Consider the following 17363-nt stretch of genomic DNA (forward strand, 5'->3'; position numbering starts at 1 on the left):
GGTAGAGATTCTCTTAGAAACTCAAGAGTTAGCATTTTATAAAGACACCCTTGATACATACTCAAACGTGTTGGCAGGAAAACACAAGAACGAGAGACATGAAGATTTTTACAGGAAAACAAAACGACTCTTTACTCAGAACCCTTGCTTGTGGGCAAGTCAAGATGATATGAGCATCTTCTGAGATATGTTAAGATGACGTTTTGATGTTTCCCGTTTTTTTTTTTTCTTTTGAGAGTCATTTTCTTTGCCAGGTTCAAGTAGGAGGTGGAGAAATTTTGAGAGGTGTGCCTGGAGGTCAAAATCCAGAGTGGAGAATGGCTTCTCTTCCAGGCTGGATGAGGTTTACATATCTGACCAGAGGGAAAAAGAAAAGAAAGAAGGTTAGTAGAGAAAATGCTGGTTCCACACCAAGTGGGCCCCGGCTCCGCTCTGAGGTGCGCCTGGGACCCTCAAGTAGTGCCCCTGGAGTTGCTGACACGCTGGTGCTCTTATAAACGTTCCCCAACCCCCAAATGGGCCCAAGCTCCTCTCAATTTCAAAGAGAGCTTCTCAAGGAAAGAAAAACAGAGGCCTTTTGGTTTTGGAAACACAAGTTGAGAGACTAATTCCAAAAACCTCACTAACCCTCTGCCCTGAATGATGATCCGTGTGCTGTAGAGGAACCTGAGGGGTCTGGGGTTTGAAATGAACCCCACTTTGTATATCTGGCAGGAAATGCAGGCCATAAAAATTAGAATCAAGTCATTTACCCTCTCAAAACTAACTTAACGGAGGGCTCTTCTACATCAACCTAGTTTTAGACCAACCACTGTCTTCTCCCTCACCAAGACAACCCTGGAACAGCTGGAAACACAGGAGGGTTCAAGGTCAACTACCTTTCAAATGAAGTGAAGATGGGATGAGGCCTTACCCAATAGAGCAGAAACAGATTTGCTTGTTTTCTTGTTGTCTACAGGTGGCTGGTGACTTAGGCAGGATGTCATGGGACCTTTCAGATGGTGTTTTCGGCTATCAGGAGGGATACTGGACTTAGGTGGTTCTATCTCGCTTGTGATGTCAATAATCTTGTCACAGACCCAATCCTGTGCCTCTGAATGTAAGCTCTTGGAAGGTCCCACGGTGTTGCTGGTTTCTGCCTTTCCGGTTTTGGCTGCTCGGTTGGCTGTTCTTTTGGTGGAGGATCTGGAAAGAGGTATTTTGGTTATAATCCAGATTATCCCCAAACCAAGGCTTTGCCTGAAGGAAGTTTTATTATTTAATTCTAAGAAATGCCTTGGACATAAACTTTCAGAATCACAGAATGGGAAGGCTGGATGGAAGGGACCCTGGAGATCACAGAACACACTGGTTTCCAAATTGTGTCCTCCCAGGTCCTAGGGCTCCACGGGAACGCTGAGGGGACCAGAAGCAGCTGCGCATGCAGGGCTCTAGGGACGCTGTCCCTACCGCAAGCAGATCCAGGACACGGCCAGTAAGGCGGAGTGAGGACTCATGTGGGTTTACCAGCTCCACTGCTCTTTCCACGCCATCACTGAGTCTCTTAGCAGATTGCTTCCACAGGCCTTGCAGGTTAATGTCTTTTCAGGCCATCGCCCAAGGAGCCTACCTTTCCAGGAATCTGGTCCTGTTCTTCTGACCTAACCTCTGACCCTCAGTTTCCCATATGTACAGTGAGGACTTTAGTATCAAACTCAGAGTTGCAATGAGAATTAAGATAGTTGAAATGCCTGGTATACTGCAGTCACTCTATCCATGTCCCCTCCCGGACTGTATGAGACAATACTAACCAGCATGAATAAAGGCACAGTTTGGAGTCAGGTGTATCTGGGTTTGAATTTGGGCTCTGCCCTTGAACGGTGGGATGCTGGGCAAATGAGGCCCATAATCTCTGCACGTCTGAGTTTCCTCGCCTGTAAAAATAGGGATGCTCATCCTCACTAAGCAAGGCTGCTGTGGGGATCAGTTTGTTTCTCTAAGTCGAGTGCTTGACACAGTGTTTGGTATAAACTGAGAGCTCAGTCAATCATCTCGTGCATCATTCTAAGAATGCCAATCATAACCCTTCCAAGTGTATTCTGATGAACTCACCTAGGGACTCACCTGGCACTCTTTGTCTGATTCAAAGGGTCTTTCACTCTTTTTTGTCTGAAGGTTTTCATGTCACAATTTAAAAGTGTTTTTGTCTCTTTACGGATGTAGCTACAAGTCTCATCTAAAAACACCAGCTTGCGAGTGTTCTTCACATTTTTAAAATGTGTTTTTGGTTTTGTGGATGACTCTGTGCCATTTATAAAAGCTAGAGAAAACAAAAAGAGCAAGAAGATTAAAACTGGAGGTTCAACAACAAGACAAGCAAGGTGCCTGCCGGCTCGGGAGGGAGCCTGCCTGAAGGCAGGAGCCGTCTCGTGGCAGCGCTTCCTGGAGGCATGGCCTGGACTACTGCCCAGCGCACAAGCCCAGCCAGCCCTCAAAGCACAAAGCGCCACCTTTAAGGAACTTGCCCTCTCTCCTTTGCCAGCAAAGAATGACGCACCGCGCTTCTTGCCCCTCCTCCTGGTGACCCTCTTATTTTAGTCTCACCTCTGACCTCAAGCTTTTCCAACGCCCTAAGGTGGAGCCTACAGCTCAGCTGCCCCTACTGCTCCGTTCTCGTGGCATTCTGGCCAAACTTCTTTTACGTGTGACCAGCTTGTGGCAGCACCACGGTCTGTTCATGTCTAGCTCCCCACTGGCTGTGGTTCCTCGAGGCCCCAGTAGCTAGCAGAGCGCCCAACTTGTGTGTTCAATACCCGCTACGCCATAAAGGGTGAACGAATCGTGTTTTCTCAAATGCCATTACTGTGGCCATTAAGTGGTTCCTACTCACCAGGGAATGAACGAGACTCAACAATACACCTTAGGGGCGCTCATATCACAACATGATTCTCATTTTCTCTCAGTGAGGCGGGGAGTGGCATTCTACCTATGGTCAGTCATGAATGCGCCACAAGGCCCTGAACTGCGAGATGCTGGTAAGCCTCACACTGAGCTGAGAAAGAGCTGCCATTTACAGTCTCTCAGCACAACCTGAAACACAGTAACAGCTGTAGCAGCAGCTAATATTTATTGAGAGTTTGCTATGTGTCAGGCACTGTTAGCACTACACGATCTCACTGCAATCTCATGCCCACCCTAGGGAGAGAACAACATTAGCTTCTCCTTTTTCAGATGGGAAAACTGAACACAGAGAGGTTGAGTAACTTACTCAAATCCACACAGCTCAGAAGTGGAGAAACCTTTGGATGAGCCTAGACAGTCCAACTTCTAAATACTGACTAACAGAACTCAGAAGGCAAGCAAACCTGATGGATGCATGTCATCAAAGGAATCACTGTCACTTTCTGACTCGTCCTCATCGTCTGCCTCGTCCTCCTCATATGCATCACTGCTGAATGTTTCTGTAGCCTACCATGAAAAATGAAAGTCATGATTACATCTAATATTCAGTCATCCTGACTTAGTTATTTCAAAGAAGACAGATTTCAGGGCTTCCCTGGTGGCGCAGTGGTTAAGAATCCACCTGCCAATGCAGGGGACATGGGTTCAAGCCCTGGCCCGGGAAGATCCCACATGCCGCAGAGCAAGTAAGCCCGTGCGCCACAACTCCTGAGCCTGCGCTCTAGAGCCCATGAGCCACAACTACTGAGCCCACGTGCCACAACTACTGAAACCCGTGCGCCTAGAGCCCATGCTCCGCAACAAGAGGAGCCACCACAATGAGAAGCCTGCGCACTGCAACGAAGAGTAGCCCCCGCTTGCTGCAACTAGAGCCCGCGTGCAGCAACAAAGACCCAACACAGTCAAAAATAAAAATAAATAAAATAAATAAATTAAAAAAGACAGATTTCACACCTGGATTGATGGCTAATTTTTGTCATTTCAGTTAAAAGGTAAAAAAAAAAAAAAACTAACCTCTTTGGCCCACAGAATCTACAGAGGACAGGACAGGTGACCCGTGTCTTGCAGCTCAGGAAAGCCACTCAAGAATGAAAGACTTCCCTGAGTGGGAGCCAAGGGGCAACAGCTTTGGGCTGGCACGGGGGATCTGCCAAGGTGGGGCCCTGGCTAAAAAAGTTCCTGGCTGCTGCTTGAGGCAGGGCATCTCAGGCCAATGGGCTAAACGATCCTTGAGATGGCAACTCCCAGCACTTTTCAGGAATGACATTTCTATTCTAAATTTTCATGGTATGAGTGACCACAACTGGGCAACTGTAAATAGGCAAAATATCAGTTTTGTAGCTCAGAGGGTAAAGAACACAGAATCTGGGGGCAAAAGACCTTAGATGCACGCAAACCATCAAAAGACAGGACACTGGGGCCAGGGAGGGAAGGGTGGCAGTAAACAAATACTTATGAGACATACCCTGAAAGCACTAACCATAAAGGAAAGAAGCTGCTAAATTTCAGTTCATTAAAATAAGCTTCTGTTTATCAAAAGACATTATGAGAGTGTGAGGCAAACTACTGCACAGGGGCTAATAACTGCAATACAGATGTCCCAAGGGCTCAGAAGTAGAGCAGGTAAAATCTCCTACAGATCAATACGGAAAAGGCAGGTGACCGACTGGAAACAGGGGCAAAGGACTTGAAAAGGCACTTCACCAAAGTGAATCTCCAAATGGCCAATAAGGCACCCGACTCCATTAGTCATCCAAAAATATGGATAAATTCAGCGATGTGAAAATCAAGAACTTCTATGTAGCAGCAGACAGCAAGAAGACAAGCCACAAACTGGGAGAAGATATCTGCAACACATACAAGAAAGGAGAAGTTTCTAGAACATTTAAAGAACTACCAATGAGTAAGGAATAGACAAGTCAGCCAGAAAGTTTTGGGCAAAAGACCTAAACAAGCGTTCCACACAAGAAAAAACATGAAAGCTAACTAAAGGTATGAAAACATGCTCAACCTTTTTAATAATCAGGGAAATGCCAATGTGACATGTTATTTCATTACCACCAGAGATGGGCAAAAATGAAAAAGTCGGCAAGAATGTGAAGCAACAGGAATTCGTATGCACTGCTGGCAGGAGCACACAGACTACCTTTGAGGTATTTGAATCTGGCCTTCTTGTCCGCTTCATAATTTCCTCAATTCTCTATTTAAAGGAAAATAAAAATCAAACATGAAAACAGATTAAAAACAAAACACTGGTCCTGAAGAAGTTGATTATTTCCATGTTCCAGAAGCGGACAATATATATCAGTGACTGCTCCAACGCCACAGATATAACCGACGCAAGACCCTGGGCCGGCACCTGGGTGCCTTCCTTCAAGCCCAGTTTCATGATTATCTAGAAAACACCCTGAGCAGTGATGGGCGTACTTGTTATCCTAACACAGAAATCCAAATGACTTCTCACTCCTGATTTTGCCGACATGGAAGTTTATTACTTAGACTGAGCACATATTATTGCAAACCAATTAGAACTTGTGAACATGATTTTAGTCAGAACAGACCACGAGTGAAGCCGAGTTAATGAAAAGAATGCACCCCAACAATGCAACCCCGTCAGAGGTTTTGTTACTAGAAGGAGCACATGCAGGAGGGATAAGAGTTCCCTTCTTTCCTGAAGGTGAGGAGAGCTACAGCTCTCTGGCCTCCTCAGGGTGACTGATCTCCTGACAGAGACGCCATGAAGTACCTTGCTTGGTCCAGAGCCTTCCTTGCTCCCAGACAAGCCACGTGGGTTGCACAAAGTGAGGTCCTACCTTACAAACAGCCTGCGCCTTGGCTTCTCAGGGAAGCCTCCACCTTCTGCTTCTTCCCACTCAGTTGCTGAAATTTCCAGCCCAGTTTAGAAACAACTCTAACTTCCACCAACCCCTACCATGACCTGAGTGACTCTATTCAAAGGAGCTTTGTTCCCAGAGATTTGCTGTACAGAGATATCCCTGTAATGGTCATCAGTGGTCCACGAGGGAGACGTATGATCAGTAAGAGGAGATCATTCTAGGGAGAAGGGGTCAGATCCTTGGATAAGAGAGCACAGAGGGAAAACAACCAAGGCTAGCATATCACTTACTTGTCATTTTCTAAAACATGTTTTGATATCACATGCCCAACATTGTTTTAAACAAAGAATCAAACCCCCCAAACCGAGAGAAGGAGTACCTTTTTTCTTTCTAATCTCTCCTGCAAATTCTGTAACATAATTCTCTCGTGTTCCTTCTTGCGTTTGTCGGCCTCCTCCTGAGCTTTTATTTTCGCATCACTTTTCTAGAAAATTTGTACAAAAATATCATTTAATCTCAATATATCTGAATGACATCAGTGAAACAGTAAGATGTTATCCAGAATAAAAGAATGTAACCTTTTGATTGAGTACCCACATATATAACATTCATGGATCATCAGTTTTCAAACCATTAGCAAAAATACACAAGAACTAGCCTATTATCACAAGGATTTACAAGCCATGCTAATCCCCTTCAGGACCTCAGGGCTGTCAGACCACGACTGTTTCAAGTATGTATGTGATTGTGTAGTCTTCCACTGACACAGGCATCAGAAGCCAAGTCTTACACTTCTCAAAAGCAGCAAGAGGATTCCTAAAGGTACTTTCTCGAGGAATGCAAATGCATTACAATCATTTATGTAACATATTAATTGATTTTGATTAATGATACACTAAAACTGGAATATAAATTAGGCTACAACAATAATTTAAACTGAGTATAGTCTGAGCTCAGTTTGGGGGTTTATTTACCTGGTGATTTAAATTTACATGGGTGACATTCTCATCAGTGAATCTGATGAGGCATTCATAATTTGTATCTTATCTGTTGTGGCACAGGTGTTAAGTGTCACCACAGAATGCAGGGCTGGGAAGAGCGATCTGGATTTCCCGAAACCAAGCTGTAATATTATTTATGGAGACGAACTAAAGGACTGCTCATCTGTAATCTGCTGCTTTCTGCTTCTGTTTCACTTGTAAAACATTCTGGGATTAGGCCAAGGGTGGCTGAGAACAACTCACACAGACACGGTAACAGCGAGACTGTAATGTGAATGCAACCAGAGCATGCAGCATCTGCTTGTTTTCTGTCTTGGAGAAATAGACTTTTGCTTTGGGTTTCTACTGAATTTTAGAATCTGGTTCTCATCCCTTGATCAAGTGGGGAGCCGGCAAACCTGGAGTTCCACTCTTTGGTCTTGTTGTTCTTGACTTCCTTCCTTCTTTATCTCCTTTGGTGGTTGCCCATCTCCAAATTCTGAGAACTCCTCTTGTTGGCCTTCATCTGCTTTCTTTGCTATGTCTTTCATTTTCCTGATGACACAGAATATTTAAATAACTCTTACTATGTGCATTTTTATAGTAAAGCTGCTTGTGTATAGTAATACAATTTCTATTTCCACCAGATTCACCACTTTTTCTGTGTTGTTACTACACAGGATTTGCATAATTTCATCTTTTTTAAATGGGGGAAGCTAGCCCTTGGGAGTAGAAAAAGATTTCTGTCAAGTAGTGGGCTACTTTGCGTCTTAAAACACAAATGCGCGTGCTATAAAATCACTCCTTCTTAACTGTTTTAGACGTATGCTCACACCCAGTCTCACATGGGGGTGTGAGAGACGAATTTAGAGGAGGGTCTGGTGGTGCTCAGAGGAGAAAAGCCCAGTCTACAGTGACTGGTCTTCAGGGCTTTTAAAATGTTAAACTAGCTCTGTTTTACATGAAGCAATGAATAATATTCTTCAAGTTATAGGGGTGTTTTTTCTATTCATAATGTCTCCTCCTCCTTTCTCCCAAACCCATATAAGGTACATGGAAAGCATGTGACTGTGATTCAAAAACACTTAATACTTAAAAACAAAGTCAGGACTGTAGTTATTCTTTGCAGGCAGTGGACAGAGGTTTACATCAGAAGGCCCCAAATCAAATGGGCCTTGAGATCGAAGATCAAGAAACTTTTAGATTGAGGTAGAATGCACACAACTGTACATGACAATGGCAGCCCACAAGTCACTGGAAACCCAGTAAAACACAAGAAGTATCCTTTCCAGGTTTACAGATTTTTTCTTTTTTGGTAACTTTTTATTTTCAAACTTACAAAAAAGTTTCAAGCAAAGCTGCTTTACCAGTTACTAACTCTATGTGTGTGTATGTATTATTTTTTATGAACCGTCTAAGGATTGAATTCTGAACTAAAACAAAACTGTATTAAGAATGTCACTGGGACAAATGGCAAATTGAACTGCTGACTCTGAATTAGAAAATAAAATAATATTTTCCTGATATTAGTTATTATACTCTGGTTATGTCAGAGAATGGTTTTGTTCTTAGGAAGTATACACGGAAGTATTTAGTAGGAAAGGGTCATGATGTATGCAACTTATTCTTAAACAGGTTTACAAATTCTAAAGTTATAAAGGACTTTTGAAATAGAGAAAGGGGCTGATGCCAGTGAATGGCAACAGAAAGAGTCTTGTGTGATCACTCAGGTGCTCCTACTGAGATCCAGGCCCCTGACATGAGTTCAGGTCTCTATGCATCTTTACAGCACACCTGACGGCACATGACACATAGAGACTAAAAAGGACCATACAGTCATCTACACACCAGCGTCCTGTCTGCTTGAAATGCTCCCCACATTTGTTTAAAAGGCGACGAGTCATTTCTGATTCACACTGGAGAAAATGTCAGTTACTATTTGAGAACTTATAATACATCTAACTTGAGGATAAAGTCTGACTTCCAGAATTCAGGCCCCAGCCAAGATTTACAATATAGAAAGGATGATTTTGTGCCAACCTTTGTTCCATCTCTTTTTGTAGTCTTTCTTCCTCTTTTTCCTTTTGTTCACGAGCAAGGCGTCGTTTCTCTGCCAAAATTTTTGTTGCCTCCTCGGCATTCATAGGCCCTGGTGTGCTTTTATTACCAGACTCTAATTTAAATTAACATGTAAAACAGTTAAGTTTAGGGAACTTACTGCCTCTAAGTCCAACAAAGAGGTGCAAGACAACCTGTGATGTTAAAAAAAACCAAACAGTATGTCCGTGGTCTAAAATGTATAAATAAACTATAAGTGATTTATGTAACAGCTTTTGTTCAAAAGCCCAGCTCCCACCCCCTCACCCCCACCCCCCAACAACAGAAGTAGCATATTGTTGATTTTTAACAACTACCTGTTCCAAAATGAAATAATGTACTCCTGCTTTGGTTTAGCTGTTTTGAGATACCTGACTGAATTGCCTCTATGGGAAAAAACTTAAGATATACTGAATATAGAGGAAGACAAGCTTATGCTCGGTCCAAATGAAGTGTACAGATCTTTTATTTTTTAAGTTATTTTGTCATGCCATGCAGCTTGCAGGATCTTAGTTCCCTGACCAGGGATCGAACCTGGGCCCTGGCAGCAAAAGCGTCGAGTCCTTAACCACTGGACCGCCAAGGAATTCCCTGAAGTGTACAAATCTTAATTACTCAATTAAACAAAAATATATCCAGCGTACATTGTGCAGCATCTTTACTAAATAAATACTGTTTAGCTAACTGTTGATAATAGTATGCTAACATATTTGGTTGATCATAAAGTGGCTAACTGTAGATAATCAAAGAAACCAAGACTATCACTAAAATAAAGTGACCACATGGAGGCATAACATTTTAGTTCATGTGACGAATTTGTTTTAAGTATGACGAATTTGTTTTAAATAAACTACATACAAAAATGAGGATTTCAGGGCTTCCCTGGTGGCGCAGTGGTTGAGAGTCCGCCTGCTGATGCGGGGGACACGGGTTTGTGCCCCAGTCCAGGAAGATCCCACATGCCGCAGAGCGGCTGGGCCCGTGAGCCATGGCCGCTGAGCCTGCGCGTCCGGAGCCTGTGCTCCGCAATGCAAGAGGCCACAACGGTGAGAGGCCTGCATACCGCAAAAAAAAAAAAAAAAAAAAAAAAAGATTTCAAAAAATCAGGAATAAATAATTTGTAATAAAAAGATCATTTCTGTTACAAAGAATTCACAGTGGAATTCCTTCAAAAAGCAAAATTCACGAGTGTATTTAAAATTAAGTAATGTCAATGGATATTAAGAATGCATGTAATACCAAAAAAGAAAATTACAGGCCAATATCTTTGATGAATATAGATGCAAAAATTCTCAAAAAAAGACGTTAGCAAACCAAATCCAACGACACAAAAAAGATCATACACCATGATCAAGTTGGATTCATCACAGGGTCACAAGGATGGTCCAACAAACGCAAAGCAATCCATGTGATACAACACATCAACAAAAGAAATGACAAAAACCACATGATCATCTCAGTAGATGCAGAAAAGGCTTCTGATAAAATTCAGCATCTCTTCATGATAAACTCTTACCAAAGTTGGTATAGAGGGAACATACCTCAACATAATAAAAGCTTTGACAAACCTACAGCCAATCTAATACTCAAAAGTGAAAAGTTAAAAGCCTTCCTGCTAAAATCTGGAAGAAGACAAGGATGCCCACTCTCACCACTTCTATTCAACAACAGTATCGGAAGTCCTAGCCATAGCAATCAGAGAAGAAGAAGAAATAAAAGGTATCCAAATTGGAAGCAAAGAGGAAAATTGTCATTATATGTAGTTGACATGATATTATATATAGGAAACCCACACAAGACTCCACACAGAAACTACTAGAACTGATAAACAAATTCAAATTTTTGCATCTATGTTCAACAAAGTAGCAGGATACAAGATTAACATACAGAAATCCGTTGCATTTCTTTACACTAACAATGAAGTATCAGAAAGGGGAAAAAAATCCCTTTTAAAATTGCATCAAAAACAATAAAACACTTAGGAGTAAACCTGACTAAGGAGATAAAAGAGTTATATGCTGAGAACTATAAAACATTGATAAAGGAAACTGAAGATGATTTAAAGAAATAGAAAGATATCCCATGCTCTTGGATTGGAAGAATTAATATTGTTAAAATGGCCACACTACCCAAAGCAATCTACAGATTTAATGTGATCCCTATCAAATTACCCATGACATTTTTCACAGAACCAGAATAATCCTAAAATTTTTATGAAACCATACATAAAAGACTCAGAATATCCAAAGCAATCCTGAGGAAAAAGAACAAAGCTGGAGGCATAACCCTCCCAGACTTCAGACAATACTACAAAGCTATAGTAATCAAAACAGTGTGGTACAGGCACAAAAACAGACATATGGATCAATGGAACAGAATAGAGAGCCCAGAAATAAACCCACATATCTATGCTCAATTAATCTTTGACAAAGGTGGCAAGAATATACAACAGAGAAGACACGGTCTTTTCTGTAAGTGGTGTTGGGAAAGCTGGACAGCCACATGTAAGTCAATGAAGTCAGAACACTCCCTCACACCATACACAAAAATAAACTCAAAATAGCTTAAAGACTATTAAAATATAAAACAGGACACCATAAAACTCCTAGAAGAGAACATAGGCAAAACATTCTCTGTCATAAATCGTAGCAATGTTTTCTTAGGTCAGTCTCCCAAGGCAATAGGAATAAAAGCAAAAATAAACAAATGGGACCTAATCAAACTTATAAGCTTTTTCACAGCAAAGGAAACCATAAGCAAAACAAAAAGACAACCTATGGACTGGGAGAAAATATCTGCAAATAATGTGACCTACAAGGTCTTAATTTCCAAAATATATAAACAGCTTATACAACTCAGTAACAAAAAAAAAAAGCCCAATCAAAAAATGGACAGAACTAAATAGACATTTCTCTAAAGAAGCCATATAGATGACCAAAAGGCACACGAAAAGATGCTCAACACCACAAATTATCAGAGAAATGCAAATCAAAACTACAATGAGGTATCACCTCACACCAGTCAGAATGGCCATCATGAAAAAGTCTACAAACAATCAGTGTTGAAGAGGGTGTGGAGAAAAAGGAACCCTCCTACACTGCTGGTGGGAATGTAAATTGGTAGAGCCTCTATGGAGAACAGTATGGAGGTTCCTTAAAAACTAAAAATAGGGGGTTTCCCTGGTGGCGCAGTGGTTGAGAGTCCACCTGCCGATGCAGGGGACACAGGTTCGTGCCCTGGTCCGGGAAAATCCCACATGCTGCAGAGCGGCTAGGCCCATGAGCCATGGCCGCTAAGCCTGCGCGTCCAGAGCCTGTGTTCCGCAACGGGAGAGGCCACAACAGTGAGAGGCCCGCGTACCACAAAAAAAAAAAAAAAAAACCAAACAACTAAAAATAGAGCTACCATATGATCCTGCAATCCCACTCCTGGGCATATATCTGGAGAAAACCATTAATTCGAAAAGACACATGCACCCCATTGTTCACAGCAGCATTATTTACATTAGCCAAGACATGGAAGCAAACCAAATGTCCATCGGCAAAGGAGTGGATAAAGAAGATGTGGTACATATATACAATGGAATATTACTCAGCCATAAAAAAGAATGAAATAATGCCATTTGCAGCAACATATTAGGACCAAGATGTTATCATACTAAGTGAAGTAAGCTAGACAGAGAAAGACAAATAACATATGATATCGCTTATGTGTGGAATCTAAGAAAATGATACAAATGAAGTTATTTACAATACAGAAATAGACTCACAGACATAGGAAACAATCTTATGGTTACCAAAGGGGAGGGGTGGGGAGGGATAAATTAGGAGTTTGGGGGCTTCCCTGGTGGCGCAGTAGTTGAGAATCTGCCTGCCAATGCAGGGGACACGGGTTTGAGCCCTGGTCTGGGAAGATCCCACATGCCGCGGAGCAACTAGGCCCGTGAGCCACAATTACTGAGCCTGTGCGTCTGGAGCCTGTGCTCCGCAACAAGAGAGGCCGCGATAGTGAGAGGCCCGCGCACCGCGATGAAGAGTGGCCCCCGCTTGCCCCAACTAGAGAAAGCCCTCGCACAGAAACGAAGACCCAACACAGCCATAAAAAATAAATAAATAAAATTTTAAAAAAAATTAGGAGTTTGGGATTAAAATATACACACTACTATATATAAAACAGAAAACCAACAAGGACCTACTGTATAGCACATGGAACTATACTCAATATCTTGTAATAACCTATAATGGAAGAGAATGTAAAAAAAGAATGTGTATATTTATATATATATATGTGTGTGTATATATATATATATATATATATATATATGTATTAACTGAATCACTTTGCTGTACACCTGAAACTAACACAACATTGTAAGTCAACTGTATTTCAATTAAAATTTAAAAAAAACAAAACAGAAACAGACTCACAGACATAGAAAACAAACTTACGGTTACCAAAGGGGAAAGGAGCAGGGGGAGGGATAAATTAGGAGTTTGGGATTAGCAGATATGAACTACTATATATAAAATAAACAATAAGGTCCTACTGTATAGCACTGGAAACTACATTCAATATCTTGCAATAACCTATAATGAAAAAGAATATGAAAAAGAATACATATATAGCTGATTCACTTTGCTATATACCAGAAACTAACACAACATTGTAAATCAACTGTACTTCAATTAAAAAAAAGAATGGCAAAATACCAATATGATACTTTTTGGAACCCACATACTGACCTGACACATGTATGGTCTATGTATGGAAACTGCCCTACAGCTCCTGAAGGAAACCTGCTCAGCCACAAATGGCTGGCGTGCTCTCTCCAAGGACGGAAAATACCTTAGGGCCATCCACTATCGGAGCTGGAGGGAAATGCAGGCACCACCTAGACCATGGCACTCATCCAACCCATCCATACTTCCAATATCAGTTCCAAAAATGGGGGTAAGAAGTTCCAGCAAGCAAACAAAAAGCAGTGTGCCAGCGTGACTGGTGAAATTCTCTTTATTTAAAAGAAAGTTCGCTTCCTAAAGTTCTCTGCACTGGGGAGTAAAATGACGTTGACAGTTCCCAAACTACCTTTTCTGTGTTGCTGAAATGAACTTCTTAGTGAACGAACTCACCTTCACAGATCATATCCTTTTGGCTTGCAGTCTCAGAGCTGTTAATGGTGTTAGAGATGGCTTCATTTCTCATTCCAATAGTACCTAATGCATTTTGTGCAAATACGGTACGCTGCATAGGAATTACTCCACAGGAAAAAGAAAACTGCGTCGACTGTTTTGACGTGGCGGGTGAAGGTGACGGGGGGCGATTCTTTTGGATTTGCCTGCTGGGAAAAAGTAATAGTTAATGGGGGAAGTCTGGTATGGTTTTGTAATACATATGTGATGATTTTTAGTGTACCATTTCATAAGCTGTAATGTCTTGACTTTATGATATAATGATATTTTATAACAAAGGTAAATCCATTTTTAAAGGCTCTTCCCTTTATATTTACATTACCATGCATACTAAATTATTTATGAAACACTGATGTGAAATTTATCCTGGTAAAATACGTATCAGGAACAGTGGCAAATAAGCTACTTACCTAGCACTGATGGGAGATGGAGGACACCACCTGCTTGTAGGAGAAGATGACCATCTATAACACGGTATCTGTGATGGTGATAGGCGCTTCTTCGTAATCGGGTTTGAGGCCTGTTTGTCCGTTCCTGATTTCTGAACAGAGCAATACAATCAGATAAGAAATTACTAGCATTACCTTTTGCAGCTGGCTTTTCAAGAGAAAAATATTCTGAATAACATATAATTATAGCTCCTTAAACTCCCAATTTTCCTTTCATGCATGAGCATTAGGTACAGAGATACATTCTTCCAGACTAACAATTTATATTACACAATTCAAGCATGTCATAGAAATAATTTAAAAGAATTCTTTTACTTCAAAACCTACTTTTATTTTTAAATCCTAATTGAGGTTTGCAATAGTTCTCAAAAACGTTCCTTCAGAGTTTAGAAACACAGTTCATATAAACTGCTTTATTTTGTCTCTTCTACTAAAAATTAACCAATATTCCAGCTTTGGGGGGGTAAACTCTGCAACAACGAATATCATATAATTTTAAATTATTAAAGTGAATTTATTTTATCACAGAACACTATAAATAAGAAGTTGCTTATGTTGTGAAATCTGACCTATCATAATCTATACAACAAAACATACAGATTTTAATAGAAAATTTCTCAATGAAAGGCACTTGTCGAACCTGTGAAGAGTCTTTCATTTTCACCTTGGAAGACATTCCCATGGTCACCGCAGGGGAGGCCTCGGGGGGCGCCTCAGAGGGCACTTCTGTACTCTCCTCTGGGGATGCTTCCACGGTCGCCTCAGGAGATGCTTCCACACTAGCCTCAGATGACGCTTCCGTGCTCACCTCTGGGGACGAGTCCACGCTCACCTCTGGGGATGAGTCCATGCTCACCTGTGGGGACGGATCCACACTCGCCTCAAGGAACAGATCCTCGCTTGCCTCAGGTGATGTTTCCACGCTAGTGGGGGGTGTTCCTGCGCTCGCCTCTGGAGGTGCTTCCAGGCTCACCTCGGTGGATACTTCCAAGCTTGCCTCGGGAGGTGCTTCCACGCTCACCTCAGGGGATACTTCCAAGCTTGCCTCGGGGGATACTTCCAAGCTTGCCTTGGGGGGTGCTTCCACGCTCACCTCCAGGGGCACTTCCACACTCGCCTTGGGGGCCGTTTCCACGCTTGTCTTGGAGGGTGTGTCTACTTTCTCCTGGGGAGGTATTACCACTGTTGACTTGTGAGGCACTATGGTACTCTTCAATTCATCACTGCTGTGCTTAAGCAGGGGCATGTTTACATATTGGAATATATTGTGGATGCCTGTAGGTAAATGAGGACAGAGAGTGAAATTCCACACAGCTAGAAATTTGATAAGACAGAAATGCACCATGTAACAATATAAAAACAAAGAGACTGCGTTTATTAGGAAATGACAGGGATTACACACAACACAGAAATGTTTACTGAAATGGATCGCAGACACAGAACAGAAGCATCGCAAAGTTGGTACTTCAGAAGCAGCACCACCACCAAGAGAGGCATTGTGAAAACAGTCCACTCCAGACGAAAATAAGATGCTTCTCCAAAGCTGATGTTTGCCGTAAGCCATTTCTATTTTAATCACACTATAGTTCAGAAATGATTTTCATAGAAAATTACAAGACCTTCAATGCTTTTTAAAAGTAATCTAAACAACATCACCAAGGCCAGGGATCTTACCATTACAGGTGATTACATAAGGCATTCTATATATGATCGTTTTAAAATAGAGTATAAAAAAGCATTTTCTCACCCATACTAAAAATTGTAATAAGACATTAATCAGAATGGGCTGGATCTCCAAGGTCTCTTCCAGCTTTAACAATCTAAATATTTTTAGCCTAACAAATGGACAAAAGTCCTAATATCCGGTACCAGCTAAGATAGAGGAAAGTGATAATACTAATGTTGGGAACCAGGCAACCTCATGCACTGCTGGTGGAAGTATGGATTGGTATATGCTCCCTGGGAAGCATGTTGGCAATAGTGTATCAAAAGCCATTCTAAAAAGTACACACTCGGGACGTCCCTGGTGGTCCAGTGGCTAAGAATCTGCCTTCCAATGCAGGAGACAAGGGTTCGAGCCCTGTTTGGGGAACTAAGATCCCACATGCCGCGGGGCACTTAAGCCTGCATGCTCTAGAGCCCACGCGCCGCAACTAGAGAGCCTGCGTGCCGCAACTACTGAGCCCACGCATGCACACCAGAGAGAAGCCTGTGCACCACAACAAAGATCCCGCATGCCGCAACTAAGACCCAACGCAGCCAAATCAATCAATCAATCAATATTTTTTTAAAATAAAAAGTCCACACTCTTTGTTCTTGCAATTTCACTTTTAGGTTATTCTGAAGAAAAAATCAGATAAATAAATGAAAATGTATGTATGAGATTACTTACTACAGCATTGTTTAATAATATAATTTAATAATTATATTTAAATATAATCCAAATATTCAACACAAAACTTGGACTATACTAAGGCAGTCATTAAGAGTAATAATATACAATTTTTGGACATAGAAAACAGTGTATGTTGAGTTTAAACAAAAGCAGGTTACGATCCCATTCTATTAAAAAATATGTAAACGCAAAGAAAATATTCAGTTATCAGTGGGTATTGGAATAATAGAAAATTATATTTAAAAATTTTCTACACTAAATATTTATTGCTTTATAATAAAGTGGTTTTTTTTTTTTGGCCATACCACGTGGCTTGTGGGATCTTAGTTCCCTGACCAGGAACAGAACCTGGGCCCTCGGCATTGAGAGCATGGAGTCCTAACCACTGGACCACCAGGGCATTCCCTAAAGTAAACATTTTAAGGAAGGTGTTTGGTGGTAGCTTTCTAAAGACTTGGTAAATATAAGACTCGGTT

At 41.5% G+C, this 17363-nt stretch overlaps 1 protein-coding gene across 3 annotated transcripts in view; it reads right to left on the reverse strand.

Moving 5' to 3' along the window:
• Positions 1-201: 201 nt before the first annotated feature.
• MAP7D3 (MAP7 domain containing 3) overlaps positions 202-17363 on the reverse strand; it is a 32396-nt gene continuing 15234 nt past the window's right edge. The window contains exons 8-18 of one of the 3 annotated variants that reach the window (XM_033403664.2): positions 15133-15767; positions 14454-14584; positions 13984-14189; positions 8798-8930; positions 7177-7312; positions 6157-6261; positions 5087-5140; positions 3345-3447; positions 2104-2299; positions 914-1185; positions 202-353 (exon numbers count right to left, since the gene is read on the reverse strand). In XM_033403664.2, coding sequence (XP_033259555.1) covers positions 346-353; positions 914-1185; positions 2104-2299; positions 3345-3447; positions 5087-5140; positions 6157-6261; positions 7177-7312; positions 8798-8930; positions 13984-14189; positions 14454-14584; positions 15133-15767 — 1979 coding nt within the window. In that variant the 3' untranslated portion in view covers positions 202-345. Of the gene's footprint in view, positions 354-913; positions 1186-2103; positions 2300-3344; positions 3448-5086; positions 5141-6156; positions 6262-7176; positions 7313-8797; positions 8931-13983; positions 14193-14453; positions 14585-15132; positions 15768-17363 lie in introns of all 3 variants that reach the window. The other 2 variants (XM_012536337.3, XM_033403665.2) reach the window with 2 other exon arrangements.

Source organism: Orcinus orca, chromosome X (genome assembly GCF_937001465.1).
Source record: "Orcinus orca chromosome X, mOrcOrc1.1, whole genome shotgun sequence".
NCBI classification, from domain to species: Eukaryota; Metazoa; Chordata; class Mammalia; order Artiodactyla; family Delphinidae; genus Orcinus; species Orcinus orca.